The 18,331-nt window shown below is 39.2% G+C and overlaps 1 protein-coding gene across 1 annotated transcript; it reads right to left on the bottom strand.

Moving 5' to 3' along the window:
* Positions 1 to 74: 74 nt before the first annotated feature.
* Positions 75 to 17,727, bottom strand: LOC311176739 (butyrophilin-like protein 8; the record flags this gene model as incomplete). Its single annotated transcript, XM_084242385.1, has 5 exons — positions 75 to 124; positions 396 to 422; positions 5,590 to 5,865; positions 12,083 to 12,430; positions 17,679 to 17,727. The coding sequence occupies 5 exons, from the start codon at positions 17,725 to 17,727 to the stop codon at positions 75 to 77; spliced, it is 750 nt and encodes a 249-aa protein (XP_084098511.1).
* Between the last annotated feature and the right edge of the window lie 604 nt (positions 17,728 to 18,331).

Raw genomic sequence — 18,331 nt, 5'->3', positions numbered from 1 at the left:
GTGGTTTTCAACGTCCTTCAGTTGTTCCATCTCTGTAGCTCTGCCTCCCATGCCCTCCCAAGGCTCTGTTTCACTCAAATTCCCCAGGTGTTGGTACCTTCATACTGTTGGGCCTTTCTCAATTCTGAAAAAAAGCAAAAGAGTAGGATGGTCAGTGCTCAAATGGAGAGCAATGGAACAGAGAGGAAAAATACCAAGGGTGGCGCCCATTTTTGGTGTCCTAGACCCACCAGAAATTGATGAAAATGATGGCGTGCCATACAAAATGCATAGCATCTGCAATAAATTACAAGTTTGCCTCTTCAGAGTCCCATAGGCCTCAGGTTTAAGAAATCATAAACTAGGGCCTTAGAAGTGACAAATAAATGGTTTGTGGGAGGAGCAACTTCTCTCACCTTCCACTCCATGCTTCCTTCTCGGATCTGAAAACAGACAACATAAGAGAGGCTCATATAAGACCTGAAACCATAAAATACATAGAAGGAAATATAGGCGAAACACTATGTGATTTGCATATCAAAGACATCTTTACAGACACATCACCCAAAGCAGTGATAGTGAAGGCAAAGATCAACAGCTGGGACTACATCAAATTAAAGAGCTTCTGCACAGCAAAAGAGACAATAACAAAAACAAAGAGAAACCCCACCAACTGGGAGAAAATTTTTGCACACAACACTAATGATAAAGGACTGATCACAAAAATCTGCAAAGAGCTGATGAGACTCAACAACAACAAAGAAAATAATCCAGTCAAAAAATGGACAGAGGAGCTAAAAAGAAACTTCTCTGAAGAGGAAATGCGAATGGCCAACAGGCATATGAAAAAATGTTCAACATCACTTGCAATCAGGGAAATGCAAATCAAAACTACCATGAGATACCATCTTACACCAGTGAGAATGGCACATATTAAAAAAACTAGCAACAACAAATGTTGGCGAGGTTGTGGAGAAAAAGGAACTCTTCAGCACTGTTGGTGGGAGTGCAAACTGGTCCAACCACTATGGAGAGCTGTGTGGAGATTTCTGGACCTACTAAACATAGAGCTTCCACAGGATCCAGCAATTCCACTCCTAGGTATTTACCCAAAGAACACAGAAACATCAATTCCAAAGAACACCTGCACCCCTATGTTTATAGCAGCACTATTTACAATAGCTAAGCTTTGGAAACAACCCAAATGCCCAAAAATAGATGACTGGATCAAGAAGATGTGGTACATATATACCATGGAATATTACTCAGCATTCAAAAAAGATAAACACATGCAATTTGCAGCAACATGGATGGCGCTGGAAGGGATCATGCTCAGTGAAATAAGCCAAAAAGAAAAAGAAAAATACCGGATGGTCTCACTCATAGCAGGAATCTAGAATACTTAAATAAGTATTCTAATGGACAGAGGAAAATGAATAACTATAAGAAAGTGAAAATCAAAATCAACAAAAACTATGAACCAGAGACACTTTTTGGGGGGCGGGGGGCGGGAGGGGAGGGATTGGGGTCAGAATGGGGGGATTGCAATTGTAAAAAAAAAAAAAAAAAAAAAGAAAGATGGTATGAAAAAAAAAAAAGTTTAATTCCACCACCCAATAACAGTGATTATCATCTCTTGCTGAGTGCAATTCCAGATATCTCTTTACAGATAGAAATATGTAAGGACAGGTAGATAGGGGAGTAGAGAAGAAATAGGGTGAAATTCGATTTTCTTTAGAAATAGTTCTCATTAGTCATGGGTCTGGATGTGTGACTTTGCCTACCTGCAGGTTTATATCAATAAAAAAAAATAAAATATATATAAAAAATAATAAAATATATATAAAAAAAAGAGAGGCTCATATCATGTAACACATTCCCAAGGGAGAGAGGAAACCATTCTGGGTAACATTGTTACCTGGTTTATGTGCAGTTTCCCTAATACAAAAAGAAGACTATTTCATGTTTGATACAAACTTGGATAAAGGCACAAAGCAAAGCATCACAGCAGGTAGGAGGAAGTGATTCCCAAAGGGATCCATCACTCTGGGTCTATACCCCCAAAGAGATCTCATGAAGTCCATAGCTCCTCACTTTACTGAATGTACCAATAGTCATAATTTGCAGGCAATTTTAGAAGGATCAGGATCCCAACAGCCATCTTAAAAATCCCCAAATGTCTGAGGATGAGTTAATAGATGGGAGGGCAAGTCAGCTGCTCTGGCTGGTTTCCCCATGCACCCTGTCCAGCTTGGAAGCAAGACATCTCATAGATGACTCAACCCAGGGAACAGGAGGGACCCAGAAGCACCAGGATTGGAAGGCTCACAGCATGACAGGATACTGACCCAATTCTGCCTGGATATTCTTTGGAAAAAAACACACAATATCCAGAGGTTGACCCAGAGAAGTGTAGGTACAAACAGTTCTAGCTCCACTCAGGAGGGTGAGTTGTGGGTAAAGGTAGGGGTACCCTAGAACTGCTTTTTGAACCCAGTCTCAGCTCTTGTACTGAGAATCTCTATCTGGGGTAAAATGAGAGATCAGAAACATTCACCCTGACGAAGGGGAAATGACACGTAGGACTCTCCGGAAGTAGAGATGGGGATCATCAGGGAGAAGGCAGCTGGGAGGGAGGTGGGACTGTGGAATGCATTCTCCAGAGCAATATTACTCCCAAGGAGGAGAAAATTCATTCTTGGGATAAGAAACTCTTATTGAAATGGACTATTATTTGATCATATTTTCTTCACTTTTATTTCCTCTGTTATTAAGTCTTTTCAACTACATTGAAACTTTCTTTACTGGGTTCTTGTTGGTGTTCTTAGAAATGTATGCCAGTCCTATAGGTACTGAAATAATTCTCCATCCCCATTTGTGGACCCTCTGTGAAGTAGAATGGGCCTGGTAGAAGGGACATTTTCCAAGGGAGCGACTTCAGGTCAACCTGGAGGAGGATGAGGACTGTGGTCCTTGTGGTCAAGGAACAAAACCCAGGAGGAACAAACCCGGGTCCCTGACCCGGGCCATGCTAGATGCATGAATGAGTCAGGGCCCCATGCTTTATCTCACTTACTGTTGTATTTGTGGAAGAAAATGCTCAGACCAATGATAACACCATATAGAACAAGGAAGAGAACTCCCAGTGACTGAGACACCAAATTCCAGGGGAAGGGCTGGAAAAATATCTCTGAAAAATAACCCACAGACCCTTTAGTTATTTCTGAATAGAAATATAGCTTGATTTAAGATATGTTTTTCTATAATTTCTCCTACATGTTGTTTGAATGGAATTTTCTTCACACACCTCTATGTGTAACGTCACCTCTGGCACAGCACTTTCTGTTCAGGTGTGGATTATTTTCTGGTTCTCTGTTCTGTAACACTGTCTGTTTGTCTATCCCTGTGCCCATATTTTGACTGGCTTCATCATCGCTGCTCTGAGAAATGTCTTACATCATCAGAGGAAGCATTTCAGTTTCTTTGCTGTGTCTTGGCAATTCTTGGCCATTTACTCAGTCACATAAATTTTCAATCAAATACTCTCGTTCCAAGAATACTCTGTTCAAATTTTCAATAGAATTATATTAAACACATAGGTAAATTATGGAATACATGGTACCTTTAAAATATTTCATCACATTACCTAAAAAATTACATCTCTCTCCTTGTAAGCTTCCACGAAGAACAAGGACATAAAGTGGCTTTCAGAAAATGTCATAGAATTGGCATCATTCAGACAACACTCTCTAAGCATGATATAATTCAGTTAAATGATGTTAATAGAAATAATTTAATATACATAGATGTTTGAAAGTTTTATTATAAACTTTTTATGAAATACCTGTTCTAATAAGGCCTTTTTTCCCTCAAAACTTTTTTTTCTTTTTTTGCTTTTCTTGACACTAATATGTTTGTTGTGGTGCTCTTTTGGTTAACATTTATCTGTTATGCTTTTGCTACTGAAAATTTTTCATATGTGTTACATTTTTTCCTCATGAATTGTAACACTGGAGTTCATTTTTTTTGAAAATTTATTCATTTATTTTTGCATCAGAAAACTGGGGTGTAGGTCAGAGGTGTGGGGGGTGAGAGGATTCACCAGAGACAGAGTGGGGAACAGAACAGGCAGATTAACTGAAATAAATACACTGCTGAGGGGAGCAGTGGGGGAGTTGGACTCAGGCCATCGAAGTGATAGCCCCCTGAGACTTAATCCTTTGCCACCAGGGAGGACACCTTGAGTTTAATTTTTTAAATTTATTTATATATATTTTACATCATTGTTTTTTTTAAACGTTTGCTCCCCCCTCCCCCAGGTGTAGTCCCCATATTATTTCCTCCACGAATGCACCTGTGCACCATCACCACAGTCCCCTGTGCTCCTCTCTCCCTCCCTCCGACCCCTCTTGCTTCCCCTCCCCTGTAGGATGTCTCTGGTTTATAACTGTCTGTTTGTTTTTGTTTTGTTTTGTTGTATTTTGTATTGTTATTATTATTTTATTTATTTATTTATTTGTTTGTTTGTTTGTTTGTTTGTTTTGTTTTGTTTTTTGTTTATACATGCACTGGGTACAGTCAGAAGCGCGGGAGGGTGAGAGAATTCACCAGAGCCAGAGCGGGGAGCAGAGCAGGCAGAAGGACCTAAGCACACTGCTGAGGGGAGCAGCGGGCGGCAGGAGAGGTCTGCGCGCCATGTGGGACCCTCCTCAGGTGGCCGGGGAGCAGCCGGGGATCGAACCACCGGCGCCGCAGAGGTCGCCGGCAGCTTCGCAACCCAGCGCTCAACCACTGCGCCGCCGGGGAGGCCCTATTGTTATTATTTTTAATCCAATCTAACATTCTTTTAATTGGCAAGTCAAGTATGTTTATATTTATTGTGATTACTAACATACTTGGATTTACATTAATTATCTTACTATTTTAAAATCCTCCTGAAATTATCTTTAAAATTCTTCCTGAGGGGCACCTCCCTGGTAGCCTAGGGGTCAAGACCTAGCACTATCACCACTGTGGCCTGAGATCGATCCCCAATCAGGGACATGACCCACATATGACACAGCAGACCTCTCTCGTCTCACCTGCTACTCCCCTCAGCAGCGTATTTCAGTAGATCTGCCTGTTCTGCTCCCCACTCTATTTCTGGTGAATCCTCTCAACCCCTACTCCTCTGACCTACACCCCAGCCCTTCTATAAATAAATAAATCTTAAAAAAATAAAATTCTTCTTGAAATTCTCTTCCTGAAATTCTGTCTTATAGAGTAGTGTTTTATTATTTTCATTTATTATTAGAAAATAAGTCAGCATTTTTTTCGTGTTCCTAACATTATCTTCCCTAAATTTGCATATGTAGATTTTGGAGGCATGTGCCATGAAAATGATCATGTGTGAAAGAAACACCTAATTCACCACCTCTAGAATTGTAAATAAACTTATGTCCAACAAATTAAATGTTTGTAATTTTATTTTTATAACTCATCAATATTTGGCTTTAAAAACTAATCATTAAAATTAGACAGTATCACACAATGACTCTGAAATAGATGCTTCTGTTCTTCCCCTGGATTACCTAAGCACCCACTTCCTTAGTTTCTTCTATCCCCACTCACCTCCTATCCATATTCTGGATTCCACCTTTTGACCCTGGTCAGTGAGCTGGATGCAGCATGATATACTCCCAGCATTTTCTTGGACTGTAAGAGAGGTCGCCACATCAAATAGGCCATGCATATCTTTGCTTACATTGGAGCTCGAGGGCAAATCGTGTCCCTGTGGACCTCTCCATACCAACGTGGGCTGAAGGAACCAACCCGAGGACTGACAGAACAGCTGGATGCCTCCATCAACATAGCCCACAATGGAAATGAGAGGAGTTGAGCCAGGTTCTGAGAAAACAGGAGAGAAGTGAATGCAAAGATTAACTACAAGGCTGTAGCTGTTTGAGCCAAATTCATGAAGCTTGAATACCTAACACCACCCTTCCTGCATTTGTCTCTCTTCCATACATATATACACTTACAACACTGAGAGAAGATTTTCCATGATCTTTGTTCAGTTAGCATGCATACTGATAAGGCTTAAGTATAATATGAAAAAGATTGTACTCCTTCTAATAAGGAACTTTTCAGGACCATAGTGGGGAATAAGGGAGAGAGATCTAAATTGCCAACTGTCAGAATAAATTGTCTAAATTAGCAATGACTCAAAATCAAAGTAGCAGTGAAATTTTAACCTTTATTATTGCAGCATATACACATGGTGACTCCTCCCTGTTCCATTTTCCCCTCATGTAATGACATGCTAGCCTGGGAATAAATGTATCAATGCAGAAATAGGGACTGTGTCACTATTGGGGAGTGCCCTGAACAAACACCTCCAGCACCTTCATGGACTCTGCATTCAAAAGGACAGGGATGGGGAGCTGTAGAAAACTATAGGGTACTAAATCAGAGTGGGGAAAAGTATATTCAAGGTTTTCCTTCCTCTTTCTGATAAGAAGGTTTTGGCAGAGATGCCTGAGGATAACACTTCCCAAGGTTTTAGATAACAACTAGGAATGAAGGAACATGGGGTTAGAATATAAATATTCATGAGAACATGAATAGCCAGTGAGTCTGAGCCTTGACTACAATGAATTCATTCAGAGATTGTAAAACACTGTCTATACACTAAGGCTGATGTGGGAGGGAGCTTTCCCCCATGCGGCCTATCAGTTAAAACCTTTGTAATTTCCTATGATTAAGCCTTAAAAATAACAGGAACCAGGCTCTCAGAACTCATTGCCAAAAGAGGATGCAACTATAAAAATTGTATTTCATTGTGAAAAATGCACCTAGGGAAGCATGGCCAACTGAGCACTGAAATGAGAGTGAGTAATGTCAGGAGAAGTCACACTTTCCTGGAGGTGATATTTGCATCCTGCTGTGTCAGATTAATGGGTGTTTTGCATGTGGGAGAGTAGAGAGAGAAACATGCCAAACAGAGCTCAGCTTTATACCATGGTGAAAAAAACAGACAAGTCATGTTGTGTTTAAGGACCTATGCTGTGGACTGAATGGTTTTGTCCACCAAACATTAAATTGTTGAAACATTCACCTTTAATGTTATGGATTTTGGAGGTGGGACTTTGGTAAGTATTAGACTAAGAAGGTGGAGTTCTCATGATGGCATTGTACTCTTATGGAAACTTCTTACCGTAAACAAAAAAGCAAAAAAACACAACTGTCTATAAGACAGGAAGCAGGTTCTCATCAGGAAACAAATTGGCTAGTAGCTTGATATTGAACTTTCCCAATCTCCAGAACAATGAGAAATAATTTTTTGTTGTGTATCCACCCAGTCTGTGATATTTTTATTATAGCAGCTCTAGCTGACTGAGGCAACATATGAGCATTTAGCATTTCTAGACTGTGATGTGTGAGGAAGAATGGGTGTGAGGCTATGTACAACAGAGCGTCTCATCTGGGACACACTTTCTACTCAACAAGCAACACTAGAATATATCAGAAAATTGAATTGTCCATCAAGGGACAACTAGTCAAAGCATGCCAGGAAACTCAGAATTAGACTTAAACAACATGGTTATATACTAAAATAGAAATTTTAGATAGTGTTCACTTAATTATACAATAATAACCAAAACACCCAGATTGCAATTAAAAATTACTCATTGTACAAAGAATCAAGAATATATTATTTTATATGATAATAGACAATTTATTTAAGTCAACACTGAGATAAATATCTGAAAAAGACTTAAATAGTTGTCAGGAAAAGTACTTCAAGAAATGATTACAATTTATCTCAAATCAAATGAAAAATGGAATACCTCACTAAATCATAGAAATTGTTTTTTCAAAAGAATCGAGGCCTCCCTGGCTGTGAAGCTGTCCGCGGCCTCTGTAGTGCGGGTTTGATTCCCTGCCGGCCAAGGAGATTCCCACATAGTGAGGCAGACCTCTCCTGTCTCACCCACTGCTCCCCTCAGCAGTGCTTTTAATCCATCTGCCTGCTCTGCTCTCCACTCTGTCTCTGGTGAATCCTCTCACCCTCCTGTACCACTGGCCTGTACCCCAGCTCTTGTATAAATAAAATAAAATCTTAAAAAAAAATCGAGTAGAAATTATATAACTTAAAAATTAAATAACAAATAAGAAACTTATTGGATGTGTTCAACAGAGGGGTAGAGGTGACAGAAAATAGAACTTGGGGATAGAGAAATCAAATTTATCAAGTCTGAGCAACAGAAAGAACATAATTGTTTTTAAAAGGATATACCCCTCAGGGGCCTTCAGTTCTCTGACAAAAGTTGAAACATTTGTATCATCAGAGTCCCAAAAAAGAAAGAAGAGAGATAGTGGGACTGAAAAAATGTTAGAAAAAATTATGGCAGATAAACTCCAATTTTGGTGGAAAGCAAAAATCAATAGTTTCAAGAAGCTGAGTGAATACCAAATTAAAAAAACAATAAAAGTTACATCTAGACATATGATAATTAAAATTCTGAAAACTAAAGTTATGGAAAATAGCAGGAAAGCATCCAGAGAAAGAACAGGCATACTACATATATAGGAACATCAATTAAAATGGCGGTAGATTTCTCCTCAGAAACACTGATGGCTAGAAAATAATGACACAACATCTTTTAAGTGATAGAAGAACTGTCAATAGAAAAATCTAACATCTGGCAAAACTATTCTTCCAAAATGAGGGAGAAATTAAGACATTCTCCAAAGAAGAAAAACTAGAGAATATGTTGCTAGCCAACATAACCTTATAGAATGTATATAGGAAATTCTTCACACAAAATTAATATTAAAGGAAGGGATTTTAAAGCATCAAGAAAGAAGTAAAATTAAAACAACAACAACAAAAACAAACCAGACTATCCATATGAGTTTTGAAAATTCATGTGATGGTTGAATCAAAATTTATAACACTATCATAGAGGTGCTCAAGGCAATATTATTTCAAAAGTAGGAAGACCCAAGTAAGGTTTGTCTTAAAGTGATGAAATGTTGGTAGCAGTAAATGTGATAAAATATTTATTTATATTGTTATAACCAAAATAACTGCTAAGAAAACTATACAAAATGATGTGCTCAAAAAACCATGAATTAGTCAACATGTTGTCTTAAAAACAAAGTTCCAGTAAGTCACAGAATCAAAAAGAGAAAAAAGTGAAGGAGAATTAAAGGAAACAAGCAGAAATAAATGGCATATGAAGTCATAAATCTCCACAACTACTTAAATGTTAATGATCTAAATAAGTCAACCAAACCAATTAAACCTTGGGATTTGGCAGAATAGGTTAGAAAAGAATTGACCCAACTATAAAAAAGTCATATCAAATACAATGACAGGAGTAAAAGTAAAAGGATGAAAAAATATATACTGTTGTGATCACCTTCCAGTAGTGGGAGGAGAACCCCACCATGCCCACCCAAAATTTGAATCAGATGTCAAGACCAATAACATCACACATGCACCAAAATGTATGATAAAATTTGTTACTTACAAAACTCATTTGGTAAGGGAAGAGACACTCTTTCTAGGGAAGAGACACTCTTGGTTTTTACTGTGGCTAGGGGAGCAGACTGACATAGAATTTTCTTTACATGGGGTAAGTTTTCCATGATTTTAACTGCTCACTCTAATCAACAATATACATATACTCTAATCTCCAAATATACATATACATTGGAATATTTTCAGCCATAAGATAAAAAGAAATCCTGCCACTTGTGACAAAATGGATGGACCTTCAGGATATTATGCTAAGTGAGTGAGATAAGTTAGACAGAGAAAGACAAATCCTGAGTGCTATCACTTACATGTAGAATCTAAAAAAGTCAAAACAATCAGAGTGAAATGGTGCTGACCAGGGGCTGGAGTGGGGAAATTTTCAGATTGTTGTTTAAGGGTACAAACTGGCAATTAGTAGATAAAATACTTAATGCATAGTTATGATAGAAAATGATATTCTAGTATAAACCTCAGAGTTGCAAGAAATTAAATCTTAATTCTCTACCACAAATGAAAAATGACTATTTTCAACGTGATAAGGTGTTAGCTAATGCTATAGCAGTAATCATATTACACTATATAAAAGTATGAAATTGTGTTTTACATCTTAAATGTACAGAACTTCATTTGTCAACTATATTTTGATATAATTCTTAATTAAAAATCAAGTTACCTAATTTAAAAATTACAAAATACCTGGATAGTTTGCCAAAGAATATTTATAGATATCAAGAAAGCATAAGGCATGGTAACTAGGGCACTGTAAATTAAAGCATAACTAAACTCCCTCACAATGACAACACAAAATGCTGTTTAAAATGTGGTACAGCATGCTGGTGGGAGTGCAAACTGGTCCAACCACTATGGAAAGCTGTGTGGAGATTTCTCAACCTACTAAAGATAGAGCTTCCATATGATCCAGCAATTCCACTCCTAGGTATTTACCCAGATGACACAAAAACAGTAATTCCAAAGGACACCTGCACCCCTATGTTTATAGCAGCACTATTTACAATAGCTAAGCTTTGGAAACAACCCAAATGCCCAAAAATAGATGACTGGATCAAGAAGATGTGGTACATATACACAATGGAATATTACTCAGCATTCAAAAAAGATAAACACATGCAATTTGCAGCAACATGGATGGCGCTGGAAGGGATCATGATCAGCATAATAAGCCAGAAAGAAAAAGGAAAATACAGGATGGTCTCACTCATAGCAGGAATCTGGAAGCCCTAAATAAGGGACCAGGAAAAAGAATAACTCTAAGAAAGAAAAAATCAAAATCAACAAACAACGATGAACCAGAGACACTTTGGTGGGGGGTGTCAGGGAAAGGTCTAAATAAGGGGGTTGCAATTGTATGGAGAATATAAAAATAAAATAAAATAAATGTGGTAGAGCAGAATCTTTCATTTTTTGCTCATGGGAATTGAAAATAGTACTACCACTTTGGAAGAATGTCTAGCAGCTTCTTCCAAAACTATACATACTCTTAACATGCTATGAAGCAATTCCACTAGTTTTTATTTATCAAAATGAGTTGAAATTTACATACACACAAAATCTTGCATAATAATGTTTATAGTAATTTCATCATACTTGCCAAATCAAGGCGTCTTCCAATGGACAAATGGATAAACAAAATTAAATATACCCATACAATGCAAATTATTTAGTTATAAAAATAGTTATCAAGTCATAAAAAGATATAGATAAACCTTGAATGCTTATTGGAATGTGAAATAAATCAATCTGAAAAAGCTATATGCTGTAATATTCCAAGTATATGGCAATTCTGGGAAAGACAAAAACTGAAGTAAAAGATCAGTGTTTGTATGGGGTTCATCTGGGAGGGATGGCTAGCTAAATTCTTTTTTTATAAACCCACTGTCTGTCTCCCCAAATATTGACTAAAATCATTCTTAACACGTTCTTACCATATGATCCAGAAATTCCACTAATGGACATTTATTTAGATAAATGGAAACCTAACATGTATACAAAGACCTGTACATGAATATTATGGACATCTTATTTGTATAAGTAAAAGTGGAAACAATACACGCATCCATCAGTAGGTGAATAGCTGGTAATCCAGGCACATATACACCATGGTGTACTGCACAGGAGTAAGAAGTAATGAACTATTGGTATAGGCAGCTCAAGGGCACAGTGTTGAATGGAAGAGCCCATCTGAAAAGGTTACATACTGTATAATTCTATATGAATAACACTGAAGAAATGACAAAATTGCAGAAATGGCAAAGAGTTTAGTGGTTGAATGGATTGGGAAAGTGGTTGATAAAGAGACTTGTGAGACTATAAAGAGATACAGTAAACTTTGTGGAGCTGGGCCAGATCTATAACTTGATGTCATGGTGGTTGCGTAAATCTACACATATGATGAAATAACTTAGAATTATACACATAGAACAAATAGTGTAGTAGGTTGTCTTCTAACTAAATTGTCTAAGATATTTTTTTAAACTCCCTTTTCAAGAAACACTTCAAAAATTCCTGATGGTTCTACAAGACAACGAAGACATGGGTTCTCTGAAATCGGTGACTGACCTGACACCTGCAGGTCCCAGAAGGCCTCCTGCTTGAAACTCTGGGAACTGAAGAAACATCCATAGAGACCAGAGTCTGAGAGAGTGACCTTCTCCAGCCTCAGGGAGACACGCCCCTCCACCATGGAGTCCTTCAGCAACTCCGTTCTCCCTTGATAGTCTGGAATCTGCATCTTGACTTGGTCTTTCCCATCCCTGTAGAGGTGGACCACAGAGGAGACTTGATCCCTGAAGAAGCGCACTTCCATGGCCTCTGCACTTGTCTCAGGAGCCAGGGAGCAGGAGAACACTGCGTCCTCCCCCACCAAGACCTGGACCATCTTGTCTGGCCCAATCACCTGCCACTGGCCTGTGGGAGGAAACAGCAGATAACTAGCAGATAACTGAGCAAATCCCTCCCAGTGTCCACTCAGGGCCAGAGTGGCCTGGGGATGTGCTTGGCAGTGGGTGGAGATTTCATTACACTCTCCTTCTAACCCCAGGGCCTTGCACAGTTCACATCAGTTATTTCATTCAGTCCTCACAAACATCCTCGTGGTGTGTGTTATTAATATTCCCATTTCCAGGATGAAAAGACAATGTCTCAAAGAGACTAAATAAGCTAATTAGTGGCGTGAAAGACCCTGTATAAATGCAGATCCTCTTATTAGCATTCCAGTAATTTTCCTGCTATAAATCACATCATTTTTTCACGATTAAATTTCTTTTAGAGAGACCACAAACTTTGGAAAATCACTCCCTTCAATTTTTATGCACACACCCCTTTAATTGTGAACAACTCTATAAATTCACATATATTCGTATGTGGTATGTACAGACACATGGAGGAACTGATGTGTAACCTGAGCAAAGCATATCATAGGCAAGTTTTCAAATAAGTGGATATTTTTATTTTAAAATCAATTATTTCTTATTTTATTTTATTTTAAATTATTTAAAGATTTATTTATTTATACAAGCACTGGGGTACAGGCCAGATGTGCAGGAGGGTGAGAGAATCCACCAGAGACAGAGCTGGGAACAGAACAGACAGAAGGCCCAAAATACACTGCTGAGGAGAGCAGTGGGCGCTACAGGAGAGGTCTGCCACGCCAATTAGGCATCTCCCTGGGCGGCCGGGAATAAAACTGTCACTGTGGAGGCTGCGGAAAGCTTTGCAGTTTTGCACCCAACCCACTACGCCACCAGGGAGGCCCTATTTCTTATTTTAAATGTTTCATAAATCATTCTGAAATGTATTTCACTCATGCATTTTGAAGGAGAGTCCTCAGAAACAAAATGGGGATCAGGATTTCTGTTCAGCTGCCACCAAGCCCAGCAGACATTGAGACCTGTGACCTTCTCTCTCACCTCGGAGCCCTCCAGCAGTGAGATAGGCCCACCCATGTCGAGTTCCAGCTCCACCCAGAAGCCTGGCCTCTGCCTCCCTGTTGAGGGCTTCCTCTGTTCTTAAGAAGCTGCTCAGCAGGGGTTCAGGGAGACCAAGAAAAACTGAGGATATAATATTCCTTGGGGCAACAGCCGATATCATTCTCAATGGTGAAAAGCTGAAAGCATTGCCATTAAGACGTGGAACAAGACAAGGATGTCCACTCTCACCACTGCTTTTCAACATAATACTGGAAGTCCTAGCCAGAGCAATAAGACAAGAGAAAGACATTCAAGGAATCCAAATAGGCAAGGAAGAAGTCAAACTATCACTATTTGCGGACGATATGATAATATACATAGAGAAACCCAAAAACTCCACAGAAAAACTAATTCAACTAATCAATCAGTTTAGTAAAGTGGCAGGATACAAAATCAACATGCAAAAATCAGCAGCCTTCCTATATACAAACAATAAATCTGAAGAAGAAGAATCAAGAAAACCATTCCTTTTATTATTGAAACAAAAAAAATCAAATACTTGGGAATAAACCTAACAAAAGTAGTAAAGGACCTATACAAAGAAAACTATAAAACACTGTTAAAAGAAATAGAAGTAGACACAAAGAAATTGAAAGACATCCCCTGCTCATGGATTGGAAGAATTAACATTATCAAAATGGCCATCCTACCAAAAGCAATCTACAGATTCAATGCTATTCCAATTAAAATATCAATGTCATTCTTCAAAGAAATAGAAAAAATATTGAAGAAATTCATATGGAGCAACCAAAAACCCTGAATAGCCAAAATCCTCCTGAAAAAAAAAAAAGAAGGGAATGGAGGCATCACTTGCCCAGATTTCAAACTATACTACAAAGCCATAAGAGTCAAAACTGCATGGTACTGGAACCAGAACAGACACGTGAACCAATGGAACCAAACAGAAAACCCAGAAATAAACCCACAGATCTATGGTCAAGTAATCTTTGACAAAGGAGGAAAGAATATGCACTGGAGCAAAGAAAGTTTGTTCAATAAATGGTGCTGGGAAAACTGCGTCACTACATGCAAAAGAATGAAGCTTGACTACTACCTCACACCATGCACAAAAACCAACTCAAAATGGATTAAAGAACTAGGCATAAGATCTGAAACCATAAAATATGTAGAAGGATATATAGGCGAAACACTACATGACATGCACCTCAAAGAGATCTTTACAGACGCATCACCCAAAGCAGTGATAGTGAAGGCAAAGTTAAAAATCTGGGACTACATCAAACTAAAGACCTTCTGCACAGCAGAAGAGACAAGAACTAAAACAAAGAGAAACCCCTCCAACTGGGAGAACATTTTTGCACCCAACACTAATGATAAAAGACTGATCACAAAAATCTATAAAGAGCTGATGAGACTCAACAAAAAGAAAGTTAATAATCCAGTCAGAAAATGGGCAGAAGAGCTAAAAAGAAACTTCTCCAAAAAGGAAATACAAATGGCCACCAGGCATGTGAAAAAATGTTCAACGTCTCTTGCAATCAGGGAAATGCAAATCAAAACTACTATGAGATACCATCTTACACCAGTGAGAATGGCACATATTGAAAAAACTAGCAACAGCAACTGTTGGCAAGGATGTGGAGAGAAAGGAACTCTCCTGCACTGCTGGTGGGAGTGCAAACTGGTCCAACCATTGTGGAGAGCTGTGTGGAGTTTCCTCAACCTACTAAAGATAGAGCTTCCATATGATCCAGCAATTCCACTCTTAGGTATTTACCCAAAGGACACAGAAACATTAATTCCAAAGAGCAACTGCACCCTTATGTTTATAGCAGCACAGTTTACAATAGCTAAGCTTTGGAAACAACCCAAATGCCCAAGAATAGATGACAGGATCAAGAAGATGTGGTACTTATACACCATGGAATATTACTCAGCATTCAAAAAAGATAAACATTTGCAATTTGCAGCAACATGGATGGAGCTGGAAGGGATCATGCTCAGCAAAATAAGCCAGAAAGAAAAAGAAAAATACCGGATGTTCTCACTCATAACAGGAATCTAGAAAACCTAAATAAGGGACCAGGAAAAAGAATAACTATAAGAAAGAAAAAATCAAAATCCACAAACAACTATGAACCAGAGACACACTTTGGTGGGGGTGCGGGGAAAGGAGGAATTGGGGTCAAAATCAGGGGGTTGCAATTGTATGGGGAATATAAAAATAAAAAAAAGAAAAGAAACAAAAAATAATAATAATATTCCTTGGGGCATATCTCACCAGTGGGGCAGGAGACAGTGGATGCTGGGCAGATTTTTTTTAATATTATTTTTTATTCAGGTAATGTTGCACACCTGTGTTCTTGTAGCACTATTTACAATAGGCAAGCTGTGAAAGCAACCGAAGTGTCCAATAACAGATGAGTAGATTAAGAAGATGTGGTACATATACACAAGGGGATACTACCCAGCTCTGAAAAAAGATGAAATTGTGCCACTCACAAAAACATGAATGGAACTGGAAGGGATTATACTAAGCGAAATAATTAAGAAGGAAAATGACCAATAATGAAGGATTTTATTTATATGTGGAATATAAAGAAAGAAAACAAGGAAACAGACAAAACTAAATCAAAGCAAACCCTAGAAATCTGACTGTAGAATTGAGACTACTGGAAGGAGAAGGCGGGGGTAGCAGCAAAGAGGAGAGGGGAACCAGTGCACTATGGTGGAGGGCTAGAGGTGTTCTGGTGGTGGGTGTAGTGTGGTATCATAAACCTGAGGGGTGCAAACCTGTACCTCTATGTCATATGCAGTATTGTTGGGAAGAGTTTAGCTGTAATCTGCATGGCTCTTCAGGAAGTCCCAGTGGAACTGAGTCCCAGTTTCAAATGGCAGTGACTTGCTCACTCCCTCTATGACTTGCCCCATTCATATTTTACTCCCCCTGCTCCCTCACTTTTGTTCTTCTAAACAAACCACCTGTATACAACCCTGTCCCTGCTCTGTGCTGGGGACCAGTCTGGTTCAGCTGGGCAGCCAGCGGTGCAGCTTCCGGGGTGTGGAATGTGTTCTGTAGTGTCTGTTCCTATGACCAGCACTTGCTGCTGTCATTTTCCTCACCTGCAGCAACTCTTTCTACTTTTACTCTTCTTTCCTGAAGAATCAGAGAAAAGTGCCTGTTGTAAACATGTACTTTGTGCTAGTGGAGCTCCGTGCTATGTGCACTTCTCACAACAGCACTGTCAGTATGTGACATCATCTTATTGTTGTGATGAGCAAACTGACACCCAGTGGAGTCAGACGACACACACTTTCTAAGCAGAGGAAATGGGAGTTTTAAAAAGTAATCTGTATGCCTATAAAGACATTTCCATAACATGCTACTGCCTCTTCTGGAAACAGGGCGGTCAGAAAAATGCATTGTAAGTTGGATGAAAATTAACATCATGAGCGACTCTCTTATGAGTAAGACTCATGGATTTTGTTGTAGAAAATGGAGCATGTTTTGAGTGCCTCTATTTCCTTTTTCAGCTAAGCAGATATAGGTAGCCATGTGGCAAGTCTGAATTTGATCAGGCAAGTGGTGATCACAGTTCTTTTTTACAGCTCTGACTCCTTGAACCTCTAACTTGTATCTTCCTATGGGATTTTATTGAATTACTCAATATCCTACATAAGAGATGTTCAATGGTCATTGAAATGAGGAAAAAAAGTGTTTTTCTCCGTAGAATATGCCAGGTTCCAAGTTATTCCTAACTAATGATCTGGACAACTCCCCTACCCCAGGTCACCTGTCAAGGATGTTTCCTCCTCAGTGTGTCATCAGCTGGGCACATTGTTTTTTCCTCAAATGTCCTAAGTGATGTATACTTCCACCTGGCACCCAAATCAGAAACCTTAGTGCTTCAATCCAAACCTCCCCTACCTAAAGGACAAACATTTTATTTATTTATGTTAACACCCTTGGTGTGTGCCCTCTTCATCATCGCGGCCTTTCTTCAGTGTTCTCTCCTGTCTTTCTATTATCATCGTTTCCACAGTGCCTGAACACTGCACACTGCCCCCGCCCCACACCCATGGCACAGAGTTAGCAGGGGCAAGAAGAAGCAGGGGGAATCCAAATACCACAGATTCCCCATCCCACCATGCTGTGGCCATTGTAGGTCAAGACCTAAAACTGTCCATCTGCAAGAAAAGGGACACATCCAGCCTTGATGGCTTACCTGAACCCAGTTTGAGGAGACTGAGAACCAAAGTGAGTATGAGGGCCATGCTTGTCCTTCAGGTCGATCTCGAGCAGGGGAACAGGTGACAGCAGGGACATGTGGGTAGATTAATTAGAAGGAAGAGAATTCAGCTGAGCCACCCCAGGTGCCACCATCATGGAGAGTCTCAGTGTGAACTGATGGAAACTGCGGTTTTTCTGATAGTCTCTTAACACACACATGACTATGTGTTAGGAGAATGGGGCCCTAGACTTTGAACACAGCCTTTATTGACAGACCATAAACATATATCTTATAACAAGAAAGTAATGATAGGGAAAGGGTGGGGCACTGAACTAGGGATTTCTCTTGGGTCAAAGGTGTGTTCTGGCTCAGTGACACAGGTCAGGGCATTTTTCAGTCCCAAACTGATAGCAGAGCTGTGTAAGGAGTGAGGATTTAGTTCCCAAAGCAAAATCATCCCAGCACAAGGCCGTGGGTTGTCCAGGCACACATGCAATGTCTAGAAGGAGTAACCAAGAGAGAAATAAATCCCTAAGTGCTTGGCAGTCTAAATTAATCCTGCCTGCCCATCCCTTTCTTAAGTTTGAAGGTAGGACTCAGATCATGAAACAAGATGTACAATAACTTTCAAGACAAGGCCTGAATCT

This window comes from Talpa europaea (assembly GCF_964194135.1).
Source record: "Talpa europaea genome assembly, chromosome: 9".
Lineage (NCBI taxonomy): Eukaryota > Metazoa > Chordata > Mammalia > Eulipotyphla > Talpidae > Talpa > Talpa europaea.
Note: the sequence above shows the minus strand (reverse complement) of the source record. Positions and strands in the feature narration are given on the sequence as shown.